This window comes from Agelaius tricolor, unplaced genomic scaffold (genome assembly GCF_023055355.1).
Source record: "Agelaius tricolor isolate 1412-34295 unplaced genomic scaffold, bAgeTri1.0.p SCAF_14, whole genome shotgun sequence".
Taxonomy (NCBI): domain Eukaryota; kingdom Metazoa; phylum Chordata; class Aves; order Passeriformes; family Icteridae; genus Agelaius; species Agelaius tricolor.
In genome coordinates, this window is record NW_027269274.1 from 8,938,003 (window position 1) to 8,965,989 (window position 27,987).

At 43.5% G+C, this 27,987-nt stretch overlaps 2 protein-coding genes across 7 annotated transcripts in view; one reads left to right on the forward strand and one right to left on the reverse strand.

Annotated features, from left to right (window-relative positions):
- Window positions 1-375: 375 nt before the first annotated feature.
- On the reverse strand, window positions 376-11,397 carry SLC25A20 (solute carrier family 25 member 20). Its single transcript, XM_071439524.1, has 9 exons — window positions 11,259-11,397; window positions 10,531-10,623; window positions 8,687-8,814; window positions 6,481-6,571; window positions 5,401-5,518; window positions 4,152-4,224; window positions 3,456-3,565; window positions 2,027-2,151; window positions 376-1,546 (listed from the first exon to the last, which is right to left on the reverse strand). The coding sequence occupies exons 1-9, from the start codon at window positions 11,361-11,363 to the stop codon at window positions 1,484-1,486; spliced, it is 906 nt and encodes a 301-aa protein (XP_071295625.1). The 5' UTR covers window positions 11,364-11,397; the 3' UTR covers window positions 376-1,483.
- ARIH2 (ariadne RBR E3 ubiquitin protein ligase 2) overlaps window positions 11,252-27,987 on the forward strand; it is a 35,376-nt gene continuing 18,640 nt past the window's right edge. For 2 of the 6 annotated variants that reach the window (XM_071439517.1, XM_071439520.1), the window contains exons 1-2: window positions 11,629-11,767; window positions 15,474-15,821. In XM_071439517.1, coding sequence (XP_071295618.1) covers window positions 15,573-15,821 — 249 coding nt within the window. In that variant the 5' untranslated portion in view covers window positions 11,629-11,767; window positions 15,474-15,572. Of the gene's footprint in view, window positions 11,384-11,628; window positions 11,768-11,874; window positions 12,119-15,473; window positions 15,822-27,987 lie in introns of those variants that run through there. The other 4 variants (XM_071439518.1, XM_071439519.1, XM_071439521.1 and 1 more) reach the window with 4 other exon arrangements.

A 27,987-nucleotide genomic window follows, 5' to 3' on the forward strand; every position in this document is an offset into this window, starting at 1 on the left:
TAGGACTGTCCTGCCTGTGGAAAGCTGAGGTGAAGGCTGTGTCCTCATGGTACAGGTCAAGAGACCACTCCAGGTACTTTCCACAAAGTATGTGTTATTTGTTCCAAATGTGCTATTTAGTGTGTTGCTTTATAGCTAAAAATTTTCATCCACAATGCAGCACCTAAAAGGACTTTTATGGCAAACATGCCAAGTGCAGAATATTCCTTTCCATAGCTCATGTCAGAAATTGAAAAGCTAAAAGGCAAAGGGTTAGCAATCAAAGACAGCACAGCACAGCTTATTTACTAACCAATCTGGGAATTAAGAATTGGAAAACTTTTGCAAAACTAAGCATGCATGACCATGCAAAAAGTAAATGAACCAAAGCACACATTCTAGCCAAGCAGCACCTAGTTTTATTGAGTTCCAGTAACACTGCATCACAACAAAAAGAAATTAAAATTTGCTATTTGCTTCTCAGTATTAGTCACTTCTCAAATGAAAATGTGATCATGTTTAATAAGAGAAAACCAAGGAATAGGAGAAAGAATAAAGTTAGTCAAAACTGCAGAGCCAGTGTCCTCTTCATGTGTCCCCCTCATGTCAGAGAAATTCAGTTCTTGGACGTGCTATTAAATTTTCTCACGTCGGTGTCAGGGATTGAATGCCAGCACACAGTATTTGATGAATCAAATATATCACAGATTGCTATGAGCTGTGCTATACTTTTGAAATCAGATTTGGGTTCTCTTCAATGGGACAGAAAGGATTTGAGAGAACAGTTCAGGTTAATCAAACACATTTCCCCACTGGCTCCCTCAGTAAAGCTTAGTACAAATGTTAAACATAATGCATTTTGTGTCCTAGTTCCACAGAAAAGATCAGTGTGCAGGACCTGATATGGTACCTGCAACACCTCTAAACCCACTGGGACATAGCTCTGGCCTCCCCTGCTGAGTTGTGTTTGCTGCTGCACATGCACAGGAGATTAAAACCAGTGTTAACACAGAAACAGCCACAAGTGACAAAACTACAGGGGATGAGAACATTGCCTGACATTGCCTGCAGACACAACCACGTGCAGCTGCTGACTTATGCCCTGAGAGTTAAGTACATGCTGCCAAAAATAATTTAAAGGAGGTTTTTCAGCATTAATGCTACATGTTTCTTCAGTAAATAAAGAACTACATTTTAAGATGTGTCCCCTTCTTCCATGAGGAAGTACTTAAGGTAGCACGTGTGGTAGTGACAGCTGTGTGTTAGCAGTGTCACTGCTGTGGTTGGCTCAGGAGATTTGTCACCCCTAGCTCCTCACCAACTCTGTCAGAGTTACAGCTTGCATTTCTGACTGGCACATAGCACCACCTAAAGAATGTGAGAAAGGCAAAAAGGTATTAGGCAAATAATTATTCCTGAAATATTAAGTGATCATTAATTTATTCCTGTGAGGCAGATTTGCACTCTCTTCCTTCTCCTCTCTCGTTTCCAGACTTCCTAGTCTTCATAGACCAGGTGCAACCCAGTTAAGAAACTTCATAGCGACTTCAAAACCAAGAAAACATGCCTGGAAAAGAGAACACAGAACAAATAAGGATTCTAACAATCTCTTTCAAGCAAGGCTTTTGAACTGCTGCACTATGAACACCTAATGTGGTTTATATGGAAGGAGGAAGAGGACCAAAAAAGTCTTGACCCAGAAGCAAGAATTCTACTGTATCTCTCCACACAAAGGCTGAACTTTGGCTCTGTTAGGCTCATTATTTATTGAAGGGAAAGTGAGTCCAAACTTATTCCATCTTCTACAGCTAAAAACCAGTAGCTAAAAACTATCAGAGAAAGTCAACACAGAGCTTTCATGCAAAGCTTTGAAGAAAGATTTACTTGTTGCTCCTAGATTAAAGCACAGTTTCAGAATCTGAACACCAACAGTCAAAAGTGCCTGCAGTGACAAGAACCTCTCTGGAATGGTGCAGTTGTGTCCCCCCCAGACTGCAAACACTCACTGTGAGCACCCCAAGCCCAGCCGGGATCCCGGCGCACTCACCGCGTTGGCAGGAAAGGCCCTGATCATCACAGCTGTGAAGCCCTTGTACAGAGATGCAACTCCTTCCTCTCTGATGAGCTCCCTCAGCACATCTCTAAAGCCATTGGGGTATTTTCCTGCAGGAGCTGAAAGGGATGCACAACACGTTAGCCCAGATGTGTGGCAGTGGCGAGGGCTGAAGGATGTGCCACAGGTAACAGCCCAGGGTTTTCTAGAGGTTCTCACTGCTACAGCAAACAGACAAGAGAGCTCAGCAAAGGCTCAGTGAACAGAAGTTGGTTTGTAAACCAAAGAATTTACACCATCGAGTCATTGCAGGCAGGGAAGAAAGGAGAGTAACTTTTGTCAGGGTTGGAAGTCTGAGCTGTTAGTTGCACTGCTGATCACAGCTCTCTCAAGAGCTGCACTTAGGTGATAGGAATGTCAGATACAAAAAACTGATGAAGCTGGTTAATAAGAAAATGATCCTATCACATGCCCCAGCCAAGAACACCAACAGACTTCAAATGAAAAGCACAGGATGTTCCAAAGCTGATGTTACATGGATATGCTGAGGTGTTTTTTAAAAGCTACTCTATTCAAAACACAATTTCTTTCTTCTCCTGACACTGCCCTGGGAAATTCTGCCTCTGCCAGCCCTCTGAAAAGGTAGTCCACAGATCAGCCCAGTTAAACTGAACCACCATGAACCCATGTCATCCACACAGCAGCACTGGAGACTGACTCAGTAGAACAAAGCTGTGATGGGCTTCCCTCTCAGCCCTTGGTATGGTACAAACCACCACAGCAGCCATTGCTCAGAGAAAAAGAAATGAGGTTTCCTGCACTGATTATCATGATTTGTGACTCAAGAAAAATGGTCACTATCCAATGGAGAGTTGAGTCCACAGAGACCATGGGGAGCCTTAAGAAAAATATTCACTGACAGGACTGGCAGAGAAACCAAGGAAAAACCTGTCCAACTCTGCTGAAGCACAAGGTCTGGGGTCATTCTAACTGTAACTAGGCCACAGACATTAAAGAGCAGAGCTGCCAGTCCAAAAGCAATGCTCTTAGCACCCTGTTACTATAAACTGCAGATAGCACAGGCTACAATTTATACAATTGTGTCTGAGGTGAAATAATAAAACCTCTCAAAGAATTACATTTGTTATAAAACAGCTATTACAATTCTACTATTATGAGTTCTATGCTTAGGTTTCAAATCAGGTACCTCAAATCAAGATCATTATATTATCAAGGATTCAGAAACAGAGCAGTGCATCCTGATGTGCCAAAAATTTGTGAGGAAACCAACTAGAATGCTAGGAACACCCGTGGGTTTTTCATGCAGTTGTCTCAAGCACCACTCAAGACCTTCCATCCCTGCCCAGCCCATTCCCAGGAGCACCACAGGAGTGTGGCTGTGACACCCTGGAATGCAACTCACCAGTCTGGAAACGTGATTTCAGCACGTCTGGTGGGATGGCAACTGCCCAGTTGAAGATCCCAGCCAGGCCTCCAGCAAAGAGGATCCTAGGCACACTGAGGTCACTCACACTGTGGCAGGATCAGAGTGGGGTGGGAGGAAAAAGTGAAAAAAAGATTTAAAAAGGAGAAAAAGTCAAACTTTTTGTTTTGCCTAAGGTGACAATCAAAAAGACAGCCAGGCTGGCAGCCAGAAGGCAGCACAATGCTGCAGACAGAGACAGTGCAGTATCTGAGCAACCTTTCCAAGATGGACCAACTACACCCTAAAGATTCAAATATTTTTATTTAGCAGCACACACACACACGCTCTGGAAAAAAAAAAAAAAACCAAAAACCAAACCAACCAACCAACTAAACCTCCCAAAAAAACCCAGCAAGGCTCTCCAGCATTCTGTGTGCATACAGGGTTGAAACTACTTTCAGCATTCCTTACTTGGCTAATAAGATCCAAACTGGAATCTGAGAGAAACTCAGAATATTATTTTAATTGTCAGCTAACCCCAGACCAAACCAGTTCAACTCACTAGATGAGCAACCATTCTTCTCTTTTTAAAATTTGTTTTGATGATACTGCTGTAAATCTCTTCGTAGCTGGGGAGATGAATCAGCAGTGTCTGGGAAGTGCAGAGAGTGGTGACTGTGAGATTTCACTGACCTCTTTCCCTGAGGGGTCAGAATGTTCTTGAGCCACTCGTACGTCATGAAGTACATTCCGCTGGCCGGGACGTCTGGTGGGTAAACAGCAAAGGCTCTGAGGAGTGGGAAACCAAAGGAAGCCCAGAGGCACCAGCCCCATGCCAGCCCAGCAGCACCACTAAGTACATACAGATTTTTTTTCTGAACCTCTTCTACAAACAAAATAAAAATCTTCTGCTGCCTTAGACAGAGGAGGCTGAACTTTCCCATGGAGAGCAGGTGCTAATAGCAAGAACTGGAAAATAACTTTTCTGTCAGCAGCCTTTCAAGCCAGGCTGTAACCTGGTTACATTACACTAATGATGAGACAGCTCTAAACTGTCCAAATTTCTGCACAGCACATCACAGCAGCGCAGGAACTTCATGAATTTTGCACACTATTAGTTCTAATGATTCTATTTGGGGATCTTTTTCTGCAGGTGATGGGTCTTGTTTTGGTTTTTTTTAAGCTACTCCCACAGCCTATTCTTATTCCGTGCCTAAACTGGAGAACCAGCCCCTATCTAGGGACACTGCCAGAGTTACACTGCAGGCTGCTACACTTGTGTGAGAAGCAGAGGATAGAACCAATTCCTAAACTGAAGTAACAAAATACAGAAATTTCAGCTTTTCAAAGTGGAATTACTAAAATACATAAAGGATTCTGGGGCTGGCACAATTACTTAGTTGTTGTTGTATTTGAGAGAGGGGTCATGACATCCCAGTTCAAAATAACCCAGTCTCAAAAGGGTAGAAAGCATGACTGCTGCCACCACATTTTTTAAAGCAGTCGGTATTATACAGCAACAGTAACAGACAGGCACAATCTTTCTCTCAAGGAGAAAAAAAGAAGAAAAAAAGAAGAAAATAATTTTTTTTAAAAGGCCCACTTCTGCATTTTTCTCTTCTCTTTGTTCTCTCTGCTCCTCTCCTGAAGTCTCTCATTCCTCTTGGCTCCTCAGATCTTAATTACTTCCTATATCCCTCTGATCCTTGTCATCTAATCTCTTCCTCACCCACTGAGAATCTCATGTTTATTTCTCAGGCCCTTTGAGGCACTGGAGTAGCTCTGCAGACTGAAAAAAAAAAAAAAAAAAAGAAAAAAAAAAAAAAGAAAATGGGTGACACAACCCCTCCAACTGCCTAAAGGGACAGTGAGATCTCCCAGCCTGTGTCAGGCTTGCCATCCTGCAGCCCCCCAGCAGGGATGGGCCAGCCCTGTCCCTCACCTCTCATGAGGGTCAGCACGGTTCCCTTGTACACGCCGCGGATCCCGGACTCGCGGTACAGCTGCTTGGCACAGTCCAGGGAGCCACTGTACTTGGTTTCACCTGTAGCTGCCTGGATCTGCAGGGTTAAAGTGAGAGTTTCTGACCACTGAAGGTTTCTGGTCAATGCAGAATCATTCAGCCAAGGGTTAGAGAGCCTCACATGTGTTTCCAGAGAGGAAGGAGCACACGCTCCTGCCTAGGGAGCCTCTGCCTCACTTCCTCCAGCAGCTCTCACGTTAAAGCTGAGGCTGTGGTTACTGCTCCATGCAGAGAACAGATTCTCCTTTATTTTTTCACAGTATAAGTTTGAAATAACTCAAGTCACTTAGATAATTCCACACAGACAAAAAGTAGTCTTCAAATAGTGAAATTCAAAGCCATTTGTATGTGTATAAAACCTTCCATGATAATATCCTGTCTGTCAGAACTAACATGTGACCACCCATCACTGTATTAACAGAGTTCAACACAGTCTGAAACAAGCAGAGCTTCCCACACCTGCTAAAGATGGCATTTCATTTGTTCAGGTTTGCATTTTCCAACAATACTTTCAAACCCCCGCAGAAGGTGCAGAGCTAACAGCCACCCAAATGTCAGAACACTGTTTGGAAATGCATTCCTTAACTCTGCATGGGAACTGTCAAGGTAACAAAACTTCTTTGCACCAGAAAGAGTCTCATGATCTAGCAAGTTTACACCTTTTTTTTTTTTTTTTTTTTTAAGGAAAACTTTCATTCAATAAAAATTGACTTTTCCATACTTGGAAGTGGACTGAGGCATCTATGGAAGCCTCATGTAGTGTCCCACAGCATAAGGCTTGGGCTGTGTAAAATGAATAGAGAAACTAATGCTGTGTGTACTTATACTGTCATGGTGGGTCTGTTTAATGCTTCTTCATGACACAGCTGCATTAAATGACAGTTGTGTCAGTCCTGTCAAAAAACAGAACAGAGTAAATGCACTAACCAAAGAAATTCCTGCTATGGAAAGACAAGACTCCTAAAATTAAATTCCCATCACCACCATCCAATGCCTTACCTGTAAAAGGCACTTGATTCTCTCTCCTGGAGCCATGATTACTGTTGTGAACACTCCTGACAACATGCCAGCAGCAAACAGCTGAGGATATCTGCCCCAAGGAAACAGAAAAGACCCTAACACAACACAGCACACAGGAAATGAAGGGCAGAAAGACCCCTACATCCCCAGGTGATGCTGTTCCACATCAGTGGAACTTGAAATGCAAACACTGCTTTTATCAGTGCAGAAGTGCCTTGTCAATGCAGAGCTAAACATTTAAGATCTCTAGGACTCAAAACACTGGTTCCTACAGCAACCACAACTCAGCTCTTCATATCCATTCTATTTGCTAATACCCCTTCTACTTACATTTTTTGCTATAGCATTCCCCATTCATTTTACTTCCCTTTCACTTCAGTCTCTTCCTCCTCCAATCCCCATACTCTTCTCAGTGACCCCAGCAGCCTCCTTTCCATAATCTCTCACTCCTTCAGCCTCTGCCAAAGTTGAGTCTTTCCTACCAACCTGTCATTATCCCAAACACTCAGCACCTGCTTTCACATGGCAAAGTCTCCATGACAAAAATCCCTTAAACAAGTTGAGTTTCTCCATCACAAAACTATCTTTACATCCAGCCTCCTAATACCTCCCCTAGGAAGAAGACCTAACATCTCAATGTAATCAAATTCCACACCTTCCACTTCTCTCCACTTGCCCAAGAGATGGCATTCTATTCCAATTCTTGCACCTTTCTCTACTCTAATTCCCATGATATCTTCCAGACCATTCAGACCTCCCTTGCCACTCCACACCTCCAACTCAAACTAAGTTTAGAGGTTTTTAGCTCACCTTGGGATCATTCAGCCCCAGAAAAGGCAGGATAGGCTCCTCAGGTTTCTCTTCATCTTCTTCCTTCCACAACTTCCCTTCAAAATCAGCATGGGAAATACAACCATCCAGCCTGCCTCTAGACCCATAACTACAGCACCAGGAGTCTGACCTTTATTTTTGGGTCTCATGTCCCAAGCTCACTGTACCTTCACTGTGTCAGGTCTGCACCCACAGAACAGCCCAGCTGAGCACAGTGACACTACATACACTATTTGTTCTTTTCCACTGCTCTGCTCTGTAGAATTCCTCTGCTGAGAGGAATTCTACATAAAGACTCCAAAAACTACACTGTCCTTCTCCAGCTTGCTCCTTAAAACTTCCTGTTGGCACCATGTGTATAAAACACAAGGCACTGAGGTGATAATAACTTCATGGTGCACCTGTTGTTCAGTCCCTACTGTTGCCCTGTCTTTTCCCTTCAGTCTTGCCTGCATGAGGACACTGCCATGGTGTGAGAGAGGGTAAGTGAGAGTTCCCCAGCACCTCAGCACTGCTTCCCCCTGAGCAATGGCAGCTGTGTTGGCAGCAGCTCGTGTTGCAGGGCCAGCTGTGCTCACACCAGCCCTGTGCAGACAAGGCTCCAACAGAAACCAAAACACCCCACCACAGTTGGCTTTACATTATGGGCTCCTGCTTTCTGACAGAGCTCCTACCTAGCACACAAATAATGGGATTAAAATCTTGCTAAGCTACAGCCCAGTCCCTGTGGAGCTGTAAATCACAGCTCAACAAGCCCATTACAGGAGTACCTAATGGCAGGGGGGCTTTCTTCATGCACAGGTTGGCTTGTAGAAAGCCCCACCAAGTTTTCTGAGCTTCCTATTGCTGTTTCTGAAGGTCAGGCATGCCTGAGAGGAGGGCTGCTCATAAACACCTCTTTTCAGAAATACTAATAAAACATTTTATGGCTGTTTTCACATCCTAATGAAGGGCCACAAAAAGACTCATAAGTAACAGGGAAAGGAGAATCAGGGCTATAAATGTTATCAATTCATCCTTGACCATGAATTTATTGCTCCCATAGTTTCTGTTAATAGCAAGCCTGTTGGCAGGCAATCATTACATAACTCTCACTGTGCTCATCCACACCGGAATTGTTCCTTCATGGCTCCTTCTTGCGTAGAGAGGGAATTGCATCTCACCTGCCCACACAGTGCCTGTTTTAGCCTGTGCTATCACTCCCACGCTTCCAGAAGCATTAAAACATGAGTGGTTTATCTTTCAGAACTATATTTATAACCTAGGAGAAGACACCAATTTACACCACAACTCAACGTGTGACAATGCAGCCTCAGGATGCCTTTCCCAACCGTCTGATTAACCAGGAACTCACGTCAAAACATCATCAGGATTTCTCTGCTGGAGTCTCTTTCCCAAGCCAAATCCAAAGAAGCACACAGCAAACATGGGTGTCACCCCGATGATAGGAGCTGCCATTCCTCTGTATAAGCCTTGGACTCCCTGCAAGAAACATTATCACAGGAATTATTTGGTTTGGCATAAACTTTGCACACATTTCAGCTTGTTGAGAAGGGAAAGGCAACAATCCAGGATAGGATCTATCTAACAGTCAAATTGATCAGAGGAATAAAGGGGCTTATTGCTCATTTGCAGTTATACATGTTTAGCTGAGGCTCAGGGACTGCAGCAGAGGAAAGCTATCCTTCCTGGGAAACCCTGGCACCACTGATGCCCTTCTAGAGCAATACTCATCATCTGCACGTTCATCTCAGGTATGAGGAAGTAAAGTTAAAAGCCCCCTGAATAAAAGCCTTAATAGACATGTCAAGAGAGAGCACTCTCAGCTGCACACCTGTGTTTTATTGGTAACTTGTCAAATGCAGTAGTGTAAAATCCTGACACTGAACCTGAGAACACTGAAAGGAATTCACTTTTTAATTAAAGGAAGAGCTGGGGAGAGCAGCTGGAATTCCTTCAGTCCCCACATGAATTCACTTCACAACAGAGTCAAGAGCAAATTATTTTTTGTTTCCTACCCTAAATCAATACCACACACCATCACATTCCTGATGTTTCCTTCCATAGACTACACATATGAAAAAGTTCTAATGCAGACCCCAGCAGCTGTATTTATTTCACTTCTCTTGCCTTTAAGTCGAACTTTGTCCAATAAAAAGGAGAGTTATCTTCCTAGATAAAGGCTAGACATATAAATCAAATATTTATTTGCTGGTCTCTGCACCCCTTTCTTCCCCCTGTCCCAATAAACCAGCTCATCCCAGTGCCTGCTGAAGTCTTACAGGCACAACTGGCTCTGCCATGAAATTGCACCTGGCTGAGAGATCAGCCACTGCTGCTCAACCTCCCCTTGGGCACTGGGAAGCAAAAGGCCTTGGCAGAGAGGGTTAGTAGTTTTCCTCACAGAAATGGATGAGTATTGAGTAGGAGTGGAGAGGCAGCAGTGCTTTTGAACTTCCCATCACAAGGCTGTTATTATGGCTCAGCTCTGACGTCCGTGCTGCAGCAGGGGTGTTAAAAACTGCCAGGGATTCAGAGCTGGCACAGCATTCCACTCCTTTGTGGGAGAGACCAGGCAAACAAGATTTGGTTTGGTTATATAACAACCTGTTAATACCACAATGGAAGGAGATTTCAGATTTTGAGGCAGATCTTTCATTCAACAGGGAGTTACCTAACTAGATCCAGCACTTAGAAATGAGACTTTAGGCAAGCAGATAAACAGCTGGGCTTTACAGCCATAATTTCCAAATGGTAAATAGCTGCTGAGAAAACTTAAAAAGCAGAAAATTGGACTATCTGTCAATTAAAGACTTTAAAGCAAGGCTGTGTGCCTTTCTAAAAGCAAAACAAGACTAGCTCAACAGCATGATCATGATGATTCAGGAGTAAAAAACACTGTCCACCTTCTAAAGAAGGTTGAACAATTACTATAATTGACACTCTGCTCTCAAAGAAAGAAAAAGAGGAAAAAAAAATCTATAAATTAAAGATCTTCTACCTTCTCATAGGTGGCATTTCTTAGCAAAACAAAGATACATACACCAGGAGCACGTGTATGCTAAGTATTCCCCAAGCTTTGTAATCTGCTTAAAAATGTTAATTTAACTGACAACCCAGGAACTGTAGGGTTTCTCTGTAGGATTTATTCCTACAGTGTACAGAAACAACTGATATAGCTGGCAGGTGTCACAGTACCTCTCCAACAAGAGTCTTTCTGAAGCAGTCAAAGGTCCCAGAATAGAGCGGGGCCTGGCCAGGCTGTGGCTTAGGCTGGGTTTGCAGTCGGACCTAGTAAGAGGGAGAGGAAAACATTATTTGATTAAATATTTCATTCTAAACTTTGCTCGACAGAAACACCTCTGGCTACTATGGAGTACGTTTTGTGACTGGACCTAAAGATCATGATAGAAACACCGACATCATTTTAGCCCTCTACAGAATTTTAATGTAATGAGTAGTGAATGTATTTAACTAATTAATTGCTGGGATAATGTCCGGATGAGGACCCCAGCTCCCTGTACCCCACAGGGTCACTCGGGGCCTCCCCCTGGAGCAAGGGCGCGGGGTCCCGCCGGGCTGGCGGGCCCATCCCAGCTCCCATCTCGCTCCAGCACCGGGAGCACCGAGGCTCTTTCACCGCGGCTCTTTTCCCGGCTTTTCACTAAAACCGGCATCGCCACACGCCCGGCCACCGCGCCGCCAGGGGGCGCCCTGCAGAGGCCCAGCGCAGCCTCCCCGCGGCGGTACCGAGCCCCGCCCCCCGCGCAGCGCCTGCCGGGAGCTGTAGTTCTGCCACAGCGCCCACCGGGACCCGCGCCGCTCCCGCGCAGTTTCTGCCGGGAGCTGTAGTCCACCCTCCGGTGCCCCGACCGCACCGAGCACCGGCCGCCCCCCTCGTTCCCGGGCGCCCCGCGCCACTTTACCTTGATGGTGTCCAGCGGGTGCCCCACGAACACCAGGCAGACGCCCCCGAAACCGCCAGCGAAGAAGTTCTTCAAGGGGCTGATGGGCTGCGGCTGCTTCGCCATGGCGGTGGCGGTGGCGAAGGGTGAGAAGCGGGACCGGGACTGGGACCAGGGTCGGGGTGCTGCGTCCCCGCCGAGCCAATGCCGCCCCCTCCGCGCCGCGACCTTTAGCCCAGTGCGGGGCACGCCGGGAAGCGGGCGCGGGGCGGGCCGGGACGGCGGCGGTGCGAGGGGCCGCTCCCGGCGCGGCCACTGGGCGCTGTCACCGGCCGAGCCCGGCCCGGGGGCCGCTCCTCAGGCCGCGGGGCCGCTTCCCCCCGCACACCCGCAGTGGTTCAGCCGCTTCCCCCCCCGCCCCAGCGCCGTGGCCCGGCCCGGCCCCGCCCCGCCCGGCGGAGGTGACGCACCGGGCCCGGCGGTTCCGGCGCGCTGAGGGAGCCCGGGGCGCCGCTCTCGCCGCCCGCCCGGTAAGTGCGGGGCCCGGCCGCGCCGGGGCTGGCGCGGGCCCGGCGGGAGGGATGCGGGGCCGCTTATCCGTGCCCGGTGCTGAGCTCGGCGGTCCGCCCCGGCAGAAGCCGCAGCCCGAAGCTCTCGCGCTCTGGGCGGCCGTGCGGGGGCCCCTCCTCGCCCCGCCGCCGCCCGGGCTTCCCCGCACGGTTTCTCTCCCGCCGCGCTCCTCGCTGCCCTCCCGCGAGCCTGCGGCGCTCCGGTGTGCGGGACGGGCGAGGGACTGGTCTCGATCCCATTCTGAAAGAATGGAGCCGAGGTAACTTAAACGCCCTGGGTGCCCGAGCCCGGAGGTGCCCTGGAATACGCAGGTATCCGTAAAACAACTTGTTAAAAGTGACGGTAGGTTAGAAAGGGCAGGAGTGAAATGGATAAGTTGGCAAAGACAAGGCAGCCGTGGGAGTGTGAACCAAGGCTGGCAGGAGGAAGGAAAGCAGGTTTGTCCCTGGGGAAGTGCGGTACAGCTGCAAGGAGGTCCCTACAGAGTCATCTGTGGTGAAAAGGATCAGGCATCTTTTGGTTTCTCAGTCTTGGATGAAAAATTCCTACCTAAAAAGCAGTGGAGAAGGAACAGTGAGGTGTGCACTGCATATGTGAGGAGGCAGTTGGGGATGATCCACAAATTATGGGGTTGGGTGGCATAGATGAAGATGCAGTTAGCGTTGATGGCCAGCATGGAGCTGAGGCTGTGGATGGTTTCAGGGAAAAGGAAGAGTGTTAGCCTGTCTAAAGGTTACATGGATAAGGAGTCCAGGAAGCAGACTTAAGTTGCACTTTCTCTGTTTCAGATAAATAAAGAGGTGAAAGAAGAAAAAAACGTATGAAATGGTTGTGAAATATCAACAGAAAAAGAGGAGGAGCATTCTCCAATAGGAGGAGTCTCCGCCAAAAGAGTTATTAGAGGAATCCCACAAGGGTCGGAATAAGAAAAGAGTGATGTAGTTGGACTAGGAATGAGGTGGTATCACATAATGTGGTGGAAGGCATTTTGTTTCAATAGACCTTGTTAAGAATTTTGTTGCAAAGCAGGAGTCAGGGAAAGGGCACTGTTGGAGGTGATAGATAGCAGAGGGTAGGGGTGGGTGTGTTCAGGAGTTCCTGCAAGAGACTGGAGCAAGAGGTGACTAAATTGTATCAGTGTTAGTGAAGATACAGGAGTATCTTGGATTAAGGTGGTTAAGGAGGAGATCATCCTCCCTTGGATTGGAAAGTGATCTAAGTATGGTTTAAAAATTTATAATTTGGTCTTGGGAGTTATGGTTATTATTTAATCTAAATAAACCTGGCTTTTTGACCCTATCTTTTGAGCTTAACATCTTTATTATCTTAAAAATTAGTGCTACCAAGTAGTAGCTCTGCCTTGTCTTTGTATTCAGGGAGTTTGATTTGGGCATTGGGCTGAGTATAGGTGAAGTGAGTTTTGTTCCTGGTTTTCCAAGTACCCTCCTTTGCTTTGTCCACAGAGCATGTGCCTTATGCTTCCTTTCCCTTCACTTGTGTCACTGTGGTGTCCAGTTATGCTGGAAGTGAGCTCTTTCCTAGAATCTTGGGACAGGAGTCACAGAAGTCACCCAGTCCTGCAGACTGCTTTCCACTTGATAAATCCATGTGTCCATTTCCTGTGCAAACAGATCCTCTGTTTGCTCACAAAACTGTGCCAGTGGCACACTGAGACATCTCTGCACTCTTCTGAGCCCCTTCCCAGGGACTGGTGTGCAACTGGGAGGTACTGGGCAGGCCCCTGTTCTACCTGGATATCTACAAACATCTGAGTGCTTGGGTGTGACTTGCCATGTTTTGGAATAGCAGAGGGCCCAGTGTTTTCATGGGTTTTTTCTCTCTCTAGAGTGTGGAATGATCTGAGTGAGTTTGAGAAGTTCCCTGGCCTGTGAGACTTGCTCAGGCTTTGTGGTGGCTGAACAAAGTTGTTGCACTCTGAGCTGTTGATGGTCCACACTGGGGTTAGAGGCTCAATAAGTAATTCTTTCAACCTAAGTTTTAGCAGGTAAAGATCCATTACTCCTTTGATGCAAGAGCTCAGTGTCAGTGCAGATTAAGCCCAGACTCTAAGCAGGGTAGAGAGAAGGATGAGGGTTTGCCTTGTGTCTGCCAAATCAGATTTCACATCTGTCTCCTTCCAGTATGGAGAGACTGTGTCTGTTCCTCTGAAGTCCTGTGGAAAGCAGTGCTGTAAATTGTTTGTGTGCTGCGTATGCTGTGGATAGCTAAGGAAGCAAGAGGCAAATGAAAGGAATGAAGACCAGAATTCAGGAGGTAATTTAATTAGGTACTAGTCTTCAGCCTCTCTGGAGGTTTGTACCTCCTGAAATCACTGAAGCCCCTCAAATTAATTGTACATCACATCTCTTCCTGGTTATTCTCTGCTGCCTGGTCAAGTGACTGGAAACAGGAAAAAAAAAAAAAGAGTTGAGGAAAAATAATGAAAATTTGTAAGATTTCCTGTACTCTAAAGTCAGGATTATCAAAGCTTGATTATGGTTTCCCCAGCAGCTACAAATTGCAATACTGAGGGAATATATTTGAGTGGCATAGCTGACAACATAGTCATGCAGAATGGGAATGTTTTTAAGGAACCAAATACATGCTGCTTGTGGAAAATAGACCTTTGATTTTAATACATGTTTTTATATGTAAAATACGGTCACAGCATTGTTTTAATTCTTCTCTATTTAATATATTCTCTCTAAATGAAATAATTTGGTTAAATGGAAATTTACAACTAAATATGAGATGACCATAATTCAAGATTGATTCATGCTTTACTGCTGAATCTTTTAGAGCTCAAATTCATATGGTTCAGTTACACAAGCAGAAGATTTGTAGTTCAGATAAGTATCAGATGTGTGAATTTTCCAAAACAAGTGAGAATCTTAAAAAAAAAGTTAGCTGTTCTGATTCTTCTTCAATAACAGCTATCAACACCTGAGCATAAATTTGTACATTCAAAAGGTAAGAAGTATATCTTGGGAAGGCAATAAATAATAATTTTATTTCCCCCTTCAGATATAAGGTCCAAGCCACATCACATCCAATAGAACCAATTTAAAGGGATGAACTAGCATCACAATTTCTTTTGAGATGATATTGAAGACTGTTAAATTGGGTGCATGTGAGAGATCTGTTTGCTGGTCTTATTTTCCTAAGTCTCACTTAATGTCTGTGGTTCTGAAGCAATATGGATTTGTACAGAATATCACAGGTTGTGCAGGATATCACAGGTTGCCTTCCTAGCTACTATGGCTATAGTTAAGGGGTTTGTGTTTTTCCTGTTAATTAGAGAGGATGCTACAGTATTGCAGGCTGTTGATAAAGAACTTTGTGATAAATTCAGTTTTTTCTCTGAGAAGATCTTTAGTGAAGGTTATGCAGCCAGTTTCCAAGTGTCAGAGTCACGGGGCCTGCACTGGGGACTAGGATGCAGTGTAATAACCCAATCTCCAAGGATCTGGACCTGTCCTGTAAGAGCAGCCTTGCTTTGGAGGTGCAAGAGTCACAATGGATCCAAACCAGGGACATGCACAGCAGAATCCTCTTTACTGGGCCCTTGGGTTGGTCTGTTCCTACCTGCTTGATCACCTATTTGTTGTTGACGTGGCACCTCTTACAATTTCTTAGGCACAGAAAAAACTGTTTTTCCTCCCTTAGGAGACAGAGCTCAGATGAAATCAAAAGAACGATAAAGTTTGGAGGAAAAAAAAGAAGCTGCACTTGCTTTCCTGGTCTGCAGTTGGGCAGGGCATTAAGATGTCCGTGGACATGAACAGCCAGGGCTCTGACAGCAATGAAGAGGATTATGACCCTAATTGCGAGGAGGAGGAAGAGGATGAGGATCCTGGGGATATTGAGGATTATTATGATGGGGTAGCTAACGACGTGGAGCAGCAGGGAGCAGATGCCTTTGATCCAGAGGAATATCAGTTCACCTGCTTGACTTACAAGGAGTCGGAGAGCACTCTCAATGAACACATGGCCAGCTTGGCTGCCACGTTAAAGGTGAGGAAAGGTTTCTGCATTCACACAGCTGTGAGCCACGTCTGTGGTTGAACAGGCAAACGCTGAGATCACAGTTCTAATGAAAGCTGTGACAACATTGCTGTTCCGGGGGGTTGGAGGAGCGTTGTTGAAGGTCCCTTGTTCCAAACTGACTCAAAGCTTTACAATTGTGACATACTGGGGCCTGAAAGATCTTCCTTATTGAATGTTGATTCTTTTTTTTTTTACAGAGCTGAGCTTCATGACCAAAATGCCTGAGTTATAACTCTGCATTAACACAGTGCAAAGAGGGTATATAGAAAAGAAACAAATCAAACCATAAGTGGTGCAGTTTGGTACGCCTATGTTTGAGAAGATAACTGACAAATAGGAAGACATGCTAAAACTCTGTAATTCTAACAAAACCACTTTTCTTGGTTGGTTCTGAGAGAATAATCACAGTTTTTCAAAGACAGATCAGCTGTCATGCCAGTTGTTAACCCTGCTGTTGCAGTGACAGTTCCAGTACAGTGAACTTGCCACCTCTTGGAGCAAACGTGACTTAATTCATCACAGAAAAATCTCACTCAGAGTCAGCTCCATGGTATTATGCTCAATAAGATTTTTGTGATGTCTTCTTTCTCTTTTTGTAACTGATTAGTGTAGTGTCAGTCAAAAGAGGAGTCAGGCCAGAGGAAAGCAGAATTTTCTAAGCTCTAGATGTAGACACTGGGTTGAAATTACTGCTGCATCTACTTTGTAACAGACCATGTCTTCTAGTGCTTGCTCTTGTCTGGAGCAGCCCCTGAAAGCAGGACAGGTGATGACTGCAGCATGTCAAAAAAACGTGTTGGGTAGGTTTTGATTCCAACTCATTCTGTCTGAATCAAATCTAATTTTAAAAATGAGAGGGATCTCTTGATCTTTATTTGCACATCAATGTCCTGTAGAAGGAGTATAACCATAAAGCCTGAAGTCTGTGAACCATAAACAACAGGTTTTAAAAAGCACCCATAATTTGGTGATTTTGCCATCTGTTGTGCTTGTTCCCAGCATTTACCACCTCAGAAAATGAAGTTGTACTTTTTCTTGCTCTTAAACTTGTCTCTGTAATTACCTCAAAATATGCATTCTGAGCTCTGAATGCCTGCAGTTCCCTACATATTGTCAGAAACTGGAGGCAATAGAAAAGTACAAATGAGAATAGTTGGTCAGCACTTCTGGTCCAGCTGCCTGTTGCTTTTGGTTCTTAGCAATTAAGATTTAGAACAGCTTTTCTGTGCCTTATTTTCTGCCTTCAAATGGAACACCCCCCTAAAAGGTGACCCCTGCCATACTGTTCTCTTGAATTAAATTACAGAAAGCAGTAGTTTTTGTCCTTAAAATCAGGCTTCCAGTGTTAAAATAAAATTTTCAGGAGTTTTGAAGGTCTCATTGAGCATAAGTTGTAGTTGCCTAGACTATACCAACCTGCTAGCTCAAATCTCATCCCAAATGGTACTCAAGGAGAGAAAATCTAGATATTTTTAATATCAGAAATATGCCTGCATATTTACTGTTAAAATTAAGTGCTACACATTTTGGTTTGTGCCTAAGAAGATGAAATTGAATTTGGGTAGCAGTTTGGAATGATGTGATCTTGTAAGCCACACACTCAGGCTTTAACCCTTGAATTGCCACATTAACTCTTTTCTCCAGCAGCAATAGTCCCACAGTTGCACTTTTATTGGATATCTCTTATGTGTCTGCAATATTTGCTTTTTGCTTCCTGGCATACTTGCTTACAATTCTTCAACAACCCTGTCTTCCTTCCCCTCTCTCTCCCCAAAGGAAACTTGTGATTTTGTTAGTTTTGAGCCAAAATGGAATAGAAAGAATTAGTATGGAATTAGCAAGAATAGAGAAGAAAGAAATGGAATGGAGCATGCTGAACTATTTATCATAATTATTTTCAATGGACTTAATGGATATGAGTAAACAGGGGTAGGCTTTTAAAGAATTGTATTAACTTCTTTTCTATTTGCTTGAGCTGTAAAAACTCCTTTTTCTTTTTAAAACTGCCTTTCACAATGTCTCAGGTTTCCTTGGATAGTGATGATTGTTCTTCTGGAGCATCTAGTTAATTTTGATTTCATCTCCTTTACTCCTTTATGATAGATACTGATTACATGGTGCTTTTTCAGCACTAGCCTGTATTTAAGGCAGAGTGTTTGCCCCAACAGGGAAGGCTGAAGGTAAATGAAATATTATCTTCAGGAGGTACAGTGTTGAAGCCAATGGATGACTTGGTATTTGAGTGATTTACTATCACAGATTAATTGATTAACACAATTCCCTAAAGGGAATAAAAAATAAATGCAATGAATGGGCTTAAAGCTGGGTTGGAATGTTCTACCACTGTCTGTTCTCAGGAGATGTTTCACTTTCTGAAGGTTAAACTCCAGGACACAAACATGTGTATTGAGTGGCTTTTTTCTTTGTGACATATTGTCTACACACTTTAAAGACCAGAAACAGAATTTCAGAGCTTTACATCTTCATATTTGCTATCTGTGCTGGTAGTGGCTAATAAGAGTTTAAATAGATAGTATTTCATTTGCTCTGCTCATTAACCTCAATACTTTTTTTTCAAACTGTTTTGCTCAGCTATTTCAGACTGATTGTTAAATTTCTATTTTGTTTTAAAGCATTGTAGTGAAGGGTGGTCTTTGGAAACCTTCTTGGCTGTTTGCATTCCCCATGAGTTATAGCTGACCTTGTTCTCATTCTTGCTGAAGGCACTGAACTGAGCAAACCTTGCACTGGCTGGTTAATGTCAGGTCAGGTGTGAACACCCTGCACATGTTTAAAAGTTTTCATGAAATATTGAGAGAGAATCTCTCTTAAACAAAATGCTTGTGTTTTGTTTACCTCAATTAGAAACAGCACTCAGTTAAAATCTGGAGTCTGATACAAGCATGAGACCCTGCGTGTAGGTAAATGTGTGTCCTTGTATCTCTTACTGTTGTAGGAAACTTTTGCCTCAAGATCTTCTGATTTGCTTTTTGTCAGTGGGGAAATCTGAATAGAAACATTGGTGCAAACAAGGCAGCAGTAGGTCAAACCAGCTGTGCTGTGTGACAGGCCTGCAGCTGCATTAGTGGTAATTCCAGAACCATACAGAAGCTGGAGAGATATAAGTGCTACTCTGAAAGTTTCTCCTTAATTTTGGTTTTTGTAAGAACTGTGAGTTCATTGGTGTTCAAGGAAAAGAAAAGGAAATCTTTGCTCCTTGGTTGGAGCTGTTAATATGAAGATCTGAGGAAGGTTCTGTTAATACCCTAAGTAAAATTAGGAGAGGCTATCTCTGTTGAAACATACCAGAAGAAAATCTTGAACGAATACCCAAAACTGTGCTTCTCTGACCAAAAGGCCTGTGAATTGAAGCAGGTCACTTTTAATTCCTCAAGAGGTCACTTGACTGCAGTCAACACTTGCAAAGGACAATGCTCGCAAAAGCAGAGTGGCCTGTATTGCCTGCAGACCAGCAAGTGAATTCACAACAGTTCTTTTTAAGAAATACATAGAATTATAAGATACAGTATCTTTCAAAAATAATGAATTAAAATGGTACAGTAGTAGCTATGCTTTCGAGATAACTCTGTCAGTTGTCATTGAGGGATTGTGGCTTCTGGAGTGGCTTATCAGTACATGCAAACAGTGTGATACTCAGCAGTTGTACAAACAAAGCTGAGCCTGTCACTGGCAAGCAGTAAAGTGTGTGATGATGTCATATTGTTTTTGTTTGTTAATGATGCTTCCTGGCTCCGCTGAGGGTCTCCATACATGCCTGGAGTATCTAATGTTTCAAATAACTGGCAGTGGTTTCTCTGTTCCAGTGATGAGGTGGATTTTTCTAGTGTTACCTTTTTTTATTTTCTTAATAAACCACTAGATAAAACAACTGCAATTAGAATTTATGAAAAAAAATTTACCTTGACTTTAGGTGTTAGCTGATTGTCATGAGGAAGCTGTGATCTTTCTGCATATGCAAGCTAGCAAGGGAAGGTAGTTATAGGGTTCTACAGGTGATTGGAACTGATGTCTTTCCACTAAAACCAAAGAAATTGTAAGGCTGAAGAACTTGTACTTCTCACTTCACTAATTTGAGTGATCTGCTAGTATTTATCAGAGAGCAAAAAGCTTACTTCCTGTGCTTCCTGAAATTACAGCTTTTGATGTGGGCTTTTTTAGCTCTGTCCCTTGAAGAGTAAATCTTGGTAGATGCAAAAAGTATTTGATATCATGATATAATTATGTTATTCTATGTTATCTCTACTGATCTTTCAGAGATAAACCAGTTTTCATATATTCTGGCTCACCATACTGATGTTGCATCTTTTCATGGAACCAGATAAGTTTTTACTCATGAGGCTGCTCCACACACTCAAATTGCCCTGACACAGAGCAGTTAGTTTGTAGAGCTGCTTGGTGAGAGCTGGCAGTGCTCCTTTGGAAATGCCATCTCCAGCAGAGCCAGGGTCATGTGCATGGGGCTGGCAGCCCGTGTGAGCAGCCCTCCTGAAGGAGCCTTGTGCAACCACAAAGTGTCTGTAAAGAGCCCTGTGCCAGGAGCCTGGTGTCTGTCTGTGTGTGTCTGTCTGTCTGTGTGTGTCTGTGCCCTGCTGTATTGCTGTTCAAACCATGCCCCAGAGTCTGCTGTGGGTGCTGCTTATCTGAACCAACCTGCAGTGCCATCCTTTCATGCCATAAGGACTTCATGGAACTTTCTGCAATGTCAAATGGCACTGTTAAAGCCTCACTGTGCCTGGGTACAGGAGAGGGATTAAAGGCCCTTAATGTATTAAAATGCATGTACATAAGAGCAGTGTTTCAAAAATTTATGTTCAAAGTTTAAATCCATAAGCAACAACATTGGTAAGCATTAGTAAGCAGTAAATATTTAAATATCATTTTTTATAAATGGTGGAACCTGATAGGCAAATTTGACTTTTTTACAGAATCCCTGTGGTGCTGTTTGGCAAAGATAACATGCTGTATTAAAGTACCAATAAACCCCCAGATGAGTCAGGGCGTGCAGGTTTATATCTGGACTGTGCTCTGTATTTAACACCAAGCCAACATTATGTGGGACATCCAGTCTGAAGCTGTAACCCTTAGGAACACTGGTATTTGAGACATACCTTTGTCCTTTACCTGTTTTTTGTTCCTGAACAGAAAGATCCTGAAAGTTCTGCAATGCAAAAGTTTTGGTTTTGCCTACACATTAACAATGCCTGTACTTCAGTAGTATCAATAGGATATAAATGTATCAAATATTTTTGTTTTTTTAAAAATGTATTAAATTTTTGTAAACTTCGGTCTGCAGAACAAGAGAACTGGCCCAGACCTTGCAACCTTGTGACACTTTCCTGGAGTCATTTGAGGAGAGAAAACAATTTTGTTACTTATTGCCCAGGACTGCTGAAATTCTCAACTTGACTGAAAAAATGAGCCACAAATGTGTAGGGTGATTACAGCCCACACATTTCTTTGTGATTCACACCTTAAGTGTATTTTAGCATTAGTATGACTCTGCAGCGAGGAGAATAATCTGTTCACAGCTGTTGATGAGTGTGATCTTGGTGGGAGGTAGAGGCAAGACACAAGTCAATAAAAATGCCAAAACAATCTTTCAGTAACTGTTTCATGTTGCAAGCTTACAGCTGGACATCATGATCACAGAAGCAGTATGGAGCAGCTGAACACTTTGCCAAATTTGTGCTGTGCCTATTAAGGATGGTGCAGCAGAAAGGAGCTGTGCTGTGCACTGTGAAACATGGTTGTGCAAAGCCGATCTTCCTCCTCTTCATCTTTGTATAACACCAGTAAAATGCCTCAGAGCTGGGGTTGTTGAGTGAAGGACTGTGTTATTTGGGGCTGAGCAGGGATTACTCACTGCAAAGTTCCCTAAGCCCTGCTCCACTGTGGCTGTGTGCACACACCAGTGCTCCCAGTTTGGAGTTGGCTGCCCAGTGTTCTGAGCCACAATTCTGTGGGTTCAGGTTATTACCAGACCTTTGCTTCTTCCCTGTGCACCTTCTGCATCATCCTCTCTGTCAGCCAGAAGGAATTGTCCCCTCGTGCTGTGCTGGGAGAGCACCTGGGCAGGGGCTGTGCAGTGGGGTGAGGTGCTGAGGTTGGTAGCCCTCAGGGAGCTCAGTGCAGCACTGGTGTTTCACACTGTGTTGCTTTGGGAATAATAACTGCAGGGAGGACAGCTGGGGAGTCTCATGTCAATCTTCTATCTGTGTGCTGTCTTACAGCTCTCTTGCTGCATTTCTCTCGCTCTAAATCTTTCAAAGAAGGGATCTCATAGCTGTTTTGTAATAATGCCTTCTGGCATACCAGCTTGCTTCAATGTTTCTGTTCTTTTAATATTTATTTCTGAATTTCCTCAGGAAGAATAGCCTAACAGCTTGAGAAATACGTATGTTGAGATTTCCTAGCTGAGTCCTACTGATCCTGCTTGCTGGCAGCTGCAGCTGAAAATTGTTGCTGTCCTTGTGTAGGAGAGCAGATGGATTAAAGCCATGTGTAAATGTGGGGAAAGAGGTAGAATTTAACCCCAGATCCCCTTTCTTCAGTATGTGGCCAACAAGGTTATGCACCGACAGCTTCTCAACAGTGGTGTAACCCCAGCAGTGTTTGTCATCCCCAAAATGCAGTCTGCCTCCTAAATATGCTTCTAATCTTGCAGACTGGCACCAGGTCTCTGCATGCCAGAAGGTGAGTGACAGGGTACAGATTAAAACCCTGTGATGAAGCAGAGCTTATGGAGTGCTGGTTGACAAAACCTTTCCATGGTATTGAGAGTGCAGCTACAGTCTCTTAAATGGCATTTCTTACCTGCTGCAGCCTGCAGTCTGTAATCAGGAGAGGGCCTGAAATGTCAGACAAATCATAATCTATCCTCTGTGTGAAACCTAAAGGTGAAGGGCTTTTTCTCACTTTTTAAAAAAAATTGACTGAACACAGGAAAAAAAGAAATACAGTATATATGTTTTTGTTTTAAGACTATCTGGTTTTCCTGTTAGATGAAATTAATTTGAGTTCAATTTTGAAAACAATCTTCTTATGCTCAGAAACCTGTAATAGATATGAAAGATTTTGCTACAAGACTGAACACTTGGGATGTTTATGGCAGGTGATGTGACTCTTCATGAGTTTTCTACAAGGATTACATATTGGAAGTCTGCTTACAAGAGGCAGATCAAAGGACAAAGTATGGTCCAAAAAAAAGCTTTAGGTTGCCCTTTCTTAATTCTTGATACTGCAACAGTTTTTTGACAAACCCTCCAGTAAAAACAGGGCAGTCACATAAGTTTTCAATGGGGCATGGAGGGAGTCAGATCTACTTTCCACAAGAAAAAACAAGTATAAAATTATTTTTTTTTCCATTTGTGGGTTACTTTCCTTACCTCAGCGTACTGAAGTAAAGCATGTCTGAAGGGATTTTCTTCTTCAGTGAAATTACTCAATACAAATTATGGTTTCTTTATAAGGTGTTACTCTACTGCCAGCTCAGCTCAGTCTCTATTTTGCCATAGTTTCTCACCAACAGAAACAATTTCAGAGGCTTTTGCTCTGTGTGCCTTTCCTGTTGTAAAGAATTTGTGTGTTTTTAGAGGTTTGGGTGCAACACAAAAACTAGTATCTTTTGAAGTTCATCCTTTCATTGTAGAACTAACAAAAACTATTTGTGGATTAAAACAAATGCTTCTCAAGATTAATCCTATTTGTTTAAATCTATTTGTATAAAAACCTTTGATTAGGGAAAATAAAAGAAGTGGAAGCTACATTTCTTTATGCCAGATTTGTGTTCTTCTTGGGCAGACATTTCAGTACAATCCTGATCTAACAGGAATTGTCAGCTTGGTGCAAAGCTGTGGGATGTCAGCTCCAACCAGACTCTATCATCACCAACTCATTCTGAATTGAATCTTTTTAAGAATCATGTGATGATCATTGTTTTAAATTCCTGATACCACCATATCTCTGTAAAAATGAGGATTGAAATGCACCTCCAAAAAATAGGCCTTCCCTTTGAGAAAATGAAGTGAACTGATGAGATATGCATGTGATATAAATATGCTTGAGCAATTTCTGTAGAACATAAGCTCTACAAAAGATGGTGGTTTTTTTAGCTTTTAGGAAACATTTCTGTCTGAATTAGCAATTGTTAAGGTGGCATGGCTGAAAAGATTTTCTGCTGTAAAGAGATGAAACATCAGCTCTCCAAACACCTTGGCTTATCTAAGGCAGCAAGTTGAGACAATTGTTTTAGATCCCTCTGAACACAGCAAGGGACCTGCACAAATTCTTTGCTAACTCTTTTGATATTGTCTTATCCTAAAGAGTGCTAGACTCTCTTTCACACTTCAGAAGTGTGAGAATTTTGCTTATCTTGGAGACTAAAGAACCTAGAAGATAAATGGAGATGGAAATAATAATGAAAAAAAAATATTGTGCAGTCTTCCAGAAAATAGATACATTTGTGTTTGATGCAATGGCATTATGATTTTGTTCCACTTTCAGAATCTGATTTTGTTCAGCACTATGTAAAATCTTCAGGCTTTTTTTACAATTCCTGTAGAGCCTTTTCCTTATGCAGAGCAGCTTCCTCGTGGCACCCTTGCTCTGTGCATAGGCACTGTGCCCCTTTTCCAGTGCACTGATCAACATTTGGTGCCATTCCTGGCAAACAGCAGCCCTCCATAAATCAGAGTTAAACTATGGAGGTTTGGAAGAGGCTTTGGAGATGATAAAGTTCCTGTTTTAAAATAAAGCTTGAAATGGCAGATTGGATGAGATTCGGTCTGTTCAGCTTTGCTGCCACATCATGGAGAAAGAAGTTTGGTCTTCAGTCTGACATGTTCCAAGTTCGGATTTGGACTGGGCTTATCTTTGATATTAAAGTTTTAAGTTGTTGGTGCAGAAATGAGAATGAGGAAAAGGAAAAAAAAATTAGCATGAATATTGCTTTCAGCTTCTAAACTTTAATAAATTTAATCCCAGATAGAGGAGTTTGGGAGAAGTCAGGCTATACAGAAGTCCTGGCTGGGACAAATAATTGATGGGTTGCAGGCAAATACTGGAAGAGTGCAACATATAGAATAAACATTCCCCTTTGCACTGGGGTCTGTAGAAGTATTTCACTGAAAGAAGCTGCTGCCAGCAAGACACCAAGTGGGCTGTGTTACTGCCTTTTTTGGTTCTTAGGATTCTGAAATGAGAATAGGAAAGTTTAAACAAAGCAGACAATTTATCAGAGGCCTAATTTTTTTACTGTGTTTTGTCTGAGACAAAGCATTTCTGTTCCTGAGATCTTGTGGCACCCAGTGATTGATAGGGGACTGAATCAATGCTCTTTCTGAAGTGTTTTGTAAGTTTGAGATACTTCATTGGGTGAAACTTCTGCCTGTCAGGGAAATGCTTCATTGGACCGTGTGCCAGCAGTATCAGCTTCTGTATGTTGCTTCTTCAGTACTGTACGATACTGAGTATGTACACATGGACCAAACTTCTGATTGCAATGGTGTTTTTCTGTGTTCAGCATGTTTTTGCTCCTGCTTACAAAGAAATACTTCAACTGCTCTGGGGTGTTATTGTGGAAGAACTGGCTGACTTGGTACAATCATTCAGTCATTGTGAGTATGCAGTCATTGAAGAGAGGCTGGGGAGCGCTGCTAATCAGTAGAAGCAGGCTTTTGTTAAACAATTGTTTTTCTTCTCGTGCTTGTTTTCTGGAATCTCCCGAGTAGTGTTGGCCCCTGATGGTATTTACATTTGTAAATTCTTCTGAATTCCCAGCCTTGCTGTTGGTGAGCAGGACATAGCATATGGTGAGACTCCACTCAGCAGGCACAGCCCCAGCATCATCAGCTGTTTGCTCCTCTCCCATCCCTCGTCCTTACAGTCTGAATGTAACCTGTCTTTAATCTGTGAGAACTGGTGCTTTGTGCCAAGGAGAGTGTGCATTTGTTGCTGCAACTCTCTGACTCTGGGACTTCGGTTTTGCTCTGATCAGGTAGTATCAAACATTTTTCTGCTTTAGGGCTTTTATGAAAGTGGTCTAATGTCATGGATCAGGCTTTATGAATTGAAAATTTCTGGTTTTTTATATTCTTGTGTGCTTTTACGATGAAAGTACTAAAATTAGCACTAGAGCTGATCCAGTCAGTGCTTGTAGTTGGAGTTAAATAGGAATAGTCTCAGAAGCTTTGTTATTCTTCTAGATCTGTTAGTCTGGCATCCTTCTGGAGCATTAATTCCACATTTTGCCTGATGTATAATTTGGCTCAAAAGCATTTGTGCATATTGTGTTAGGATAGTTTGTTATATTTCAGAAATGTCTACTGGTATTTGTCTTTCTCTTTCCATGCATCTTCAGTCTTAAATGCACTTGACTCCTCCTCAGGGAACAACTAATTCAGTGGAATTGTGATGCTGCAACAAATGCTATACCTCAGGCTCTGAAAATCCTACTGAAAAATACTCATTTTCCTATGTTACAAATCAGCTTCCCATTTAAGTCCAGCAGTTTGTTTTCTTCTGTCAGTTCTTCCTTCCTGCTTCTGAGAAATAGTTTCATTACTGCTAAAGAATGATTCATTAGCATGTGGTTTGCATTTGTAGGAAGCCAGTCTTGTAGAGACCGCATTCCTGGTGCTTGTTTGTTTTACAGACTCGAATGCAGATGTTTTCCTTGTACAGACAAGTCAGAGGTGTCTGTCTGGGTCTGCCAGGCTGGGGGCTTAAGATAACAACCCATCCCAGGCTGGCAGTGTCACTGCATCCATGCAGACTGTGTGTGTTGGCAGCAGCAGCCCTGTGTGCCACGCTCCATCTAATCACAGGCTTCTGTGCTGGGAGGGAGGGAGGGAGGGCAATGCTGCCTGGCAGCCTTTGTTTTCAGAGGGTCACATCACATTGCTGCTAAAGTTGAGGAAGGTGACATGCCAGATCTTGCACAACATGAGCTAGTGCTTTGGTTCTCCTAGAAAAAGGGTTATTTGTATATTGAAAATTGCTCTTTTGTTAGTGGGATTTCTTAGTGGCCAGCAAAGTGGGCACATCAGAATGTAGAGATGATAGGAGTCAATTAAAAACCACATCTGCTTTGTGTGTTGGTGTTGCCCTGGTTTAATTCACTGACCCAACTGTCCAGCACTGAAAAATGCCAGTGCAGGATCAGGGCAGTATCATGTGGCAGCAATAGGTCAGTTGTGTTGTGAAACTGCACCTCTTCAGCTGGGTTGACTTAGGAAAGCAATGAATATGCTGCTTCTGGGTGTGCAGAGCCTGACTGTTTTTGTAGGAGTGACCATTGCTTGTTTTTCCTTCCAGTATTGTGTTGGTGTGCTGTCTGTACTACATCACATGCTGTGATTCACCTGTAGCAGGGTTCAAGAGGGCCTGTGGCATTTCAGCCAATGATTGGGACTGACAGCTTCTCTAGGAGAAAAAAACCCAACTTTTCCTGCAGCTAGAACAGAAGGAGTTGTTTTCTGTGAGCAAAGTAGAGAGATGCCTCGGTGATAGCTCATCTTGGAGTGAGGGAAGCAGAGCCCTTTAGTGTCAGAGGGTGTTTGAATGCAGAAGTGCAGACACTGAACTTGCCCAGGTGCTTCCTAGCACAAATAGCAGTGAGGAGACAGGCATTGTCAGCCCTCTGAATTCCCCTGGAAAAGGTCTGTTGTTTGGAGGACACCTGCTTTGTTTGAGCTCTAGGACCTGAAGGGCTTGAGAAGCAGGGTGAAGGTCTATCAGCTCAGCAGATGTCTGTCCTCTTGGTGGGTAGGAGTCTTTTGTGCAAGCAGAGAAGTCTTTTTTCTTCTGAAATAAACTAATACATAAAATGAAGGAGAACTTGTTTGCTTGTACCCTTGTAGCATGACTTTAAATGTCACATTGCATACTCTGATGGTGCTCAGGCTAGCACGGATTGTGCTGCTGTTTGCCAAGAGTCCACGTAATGCAAGCAGCTCTCATGGAAACAGGACCTGTCACTGGAGTTTTCTATCTTCCTCTCCACTCCAGCATGTAACTTTCTTCTCTACAGTGAAGGGTTGGCAAAATGTTTTGTCTTTTCCCCATACCCTTTGCTGTCACAGTTTGCCTGTCACATTTGCTGTCACATTTGCAG

What these genes read in the sequence shown, in the direction of transcription:
- SLC25A20 (XM_071439524.1), bottom strand. Translation starts at nt 11,363, where the DNA reads ATGGCGAAGCAGCCGCAGCCCATCAGCCCCTTGAAGAACTTCTTCGCT. An exon ending in AATCCTGATGATGTTTTGAC is followed by an intron (nt 6,572 to 8,686) that starts GTGAGTTCCTGG and finishes TCCTTGGGGCAG; the next exon opens with ATATCCTCAGCTGTTTGCTG. An exon ending in GAAATCACGTTTCCAGACTG is followed by an intron (nt 2,152 to 3,455) that starts GTGAGTTGCATT and finishes CATCCCTTTCAG; the next exon opens with CTCCTGCAGGAAAATACCCC.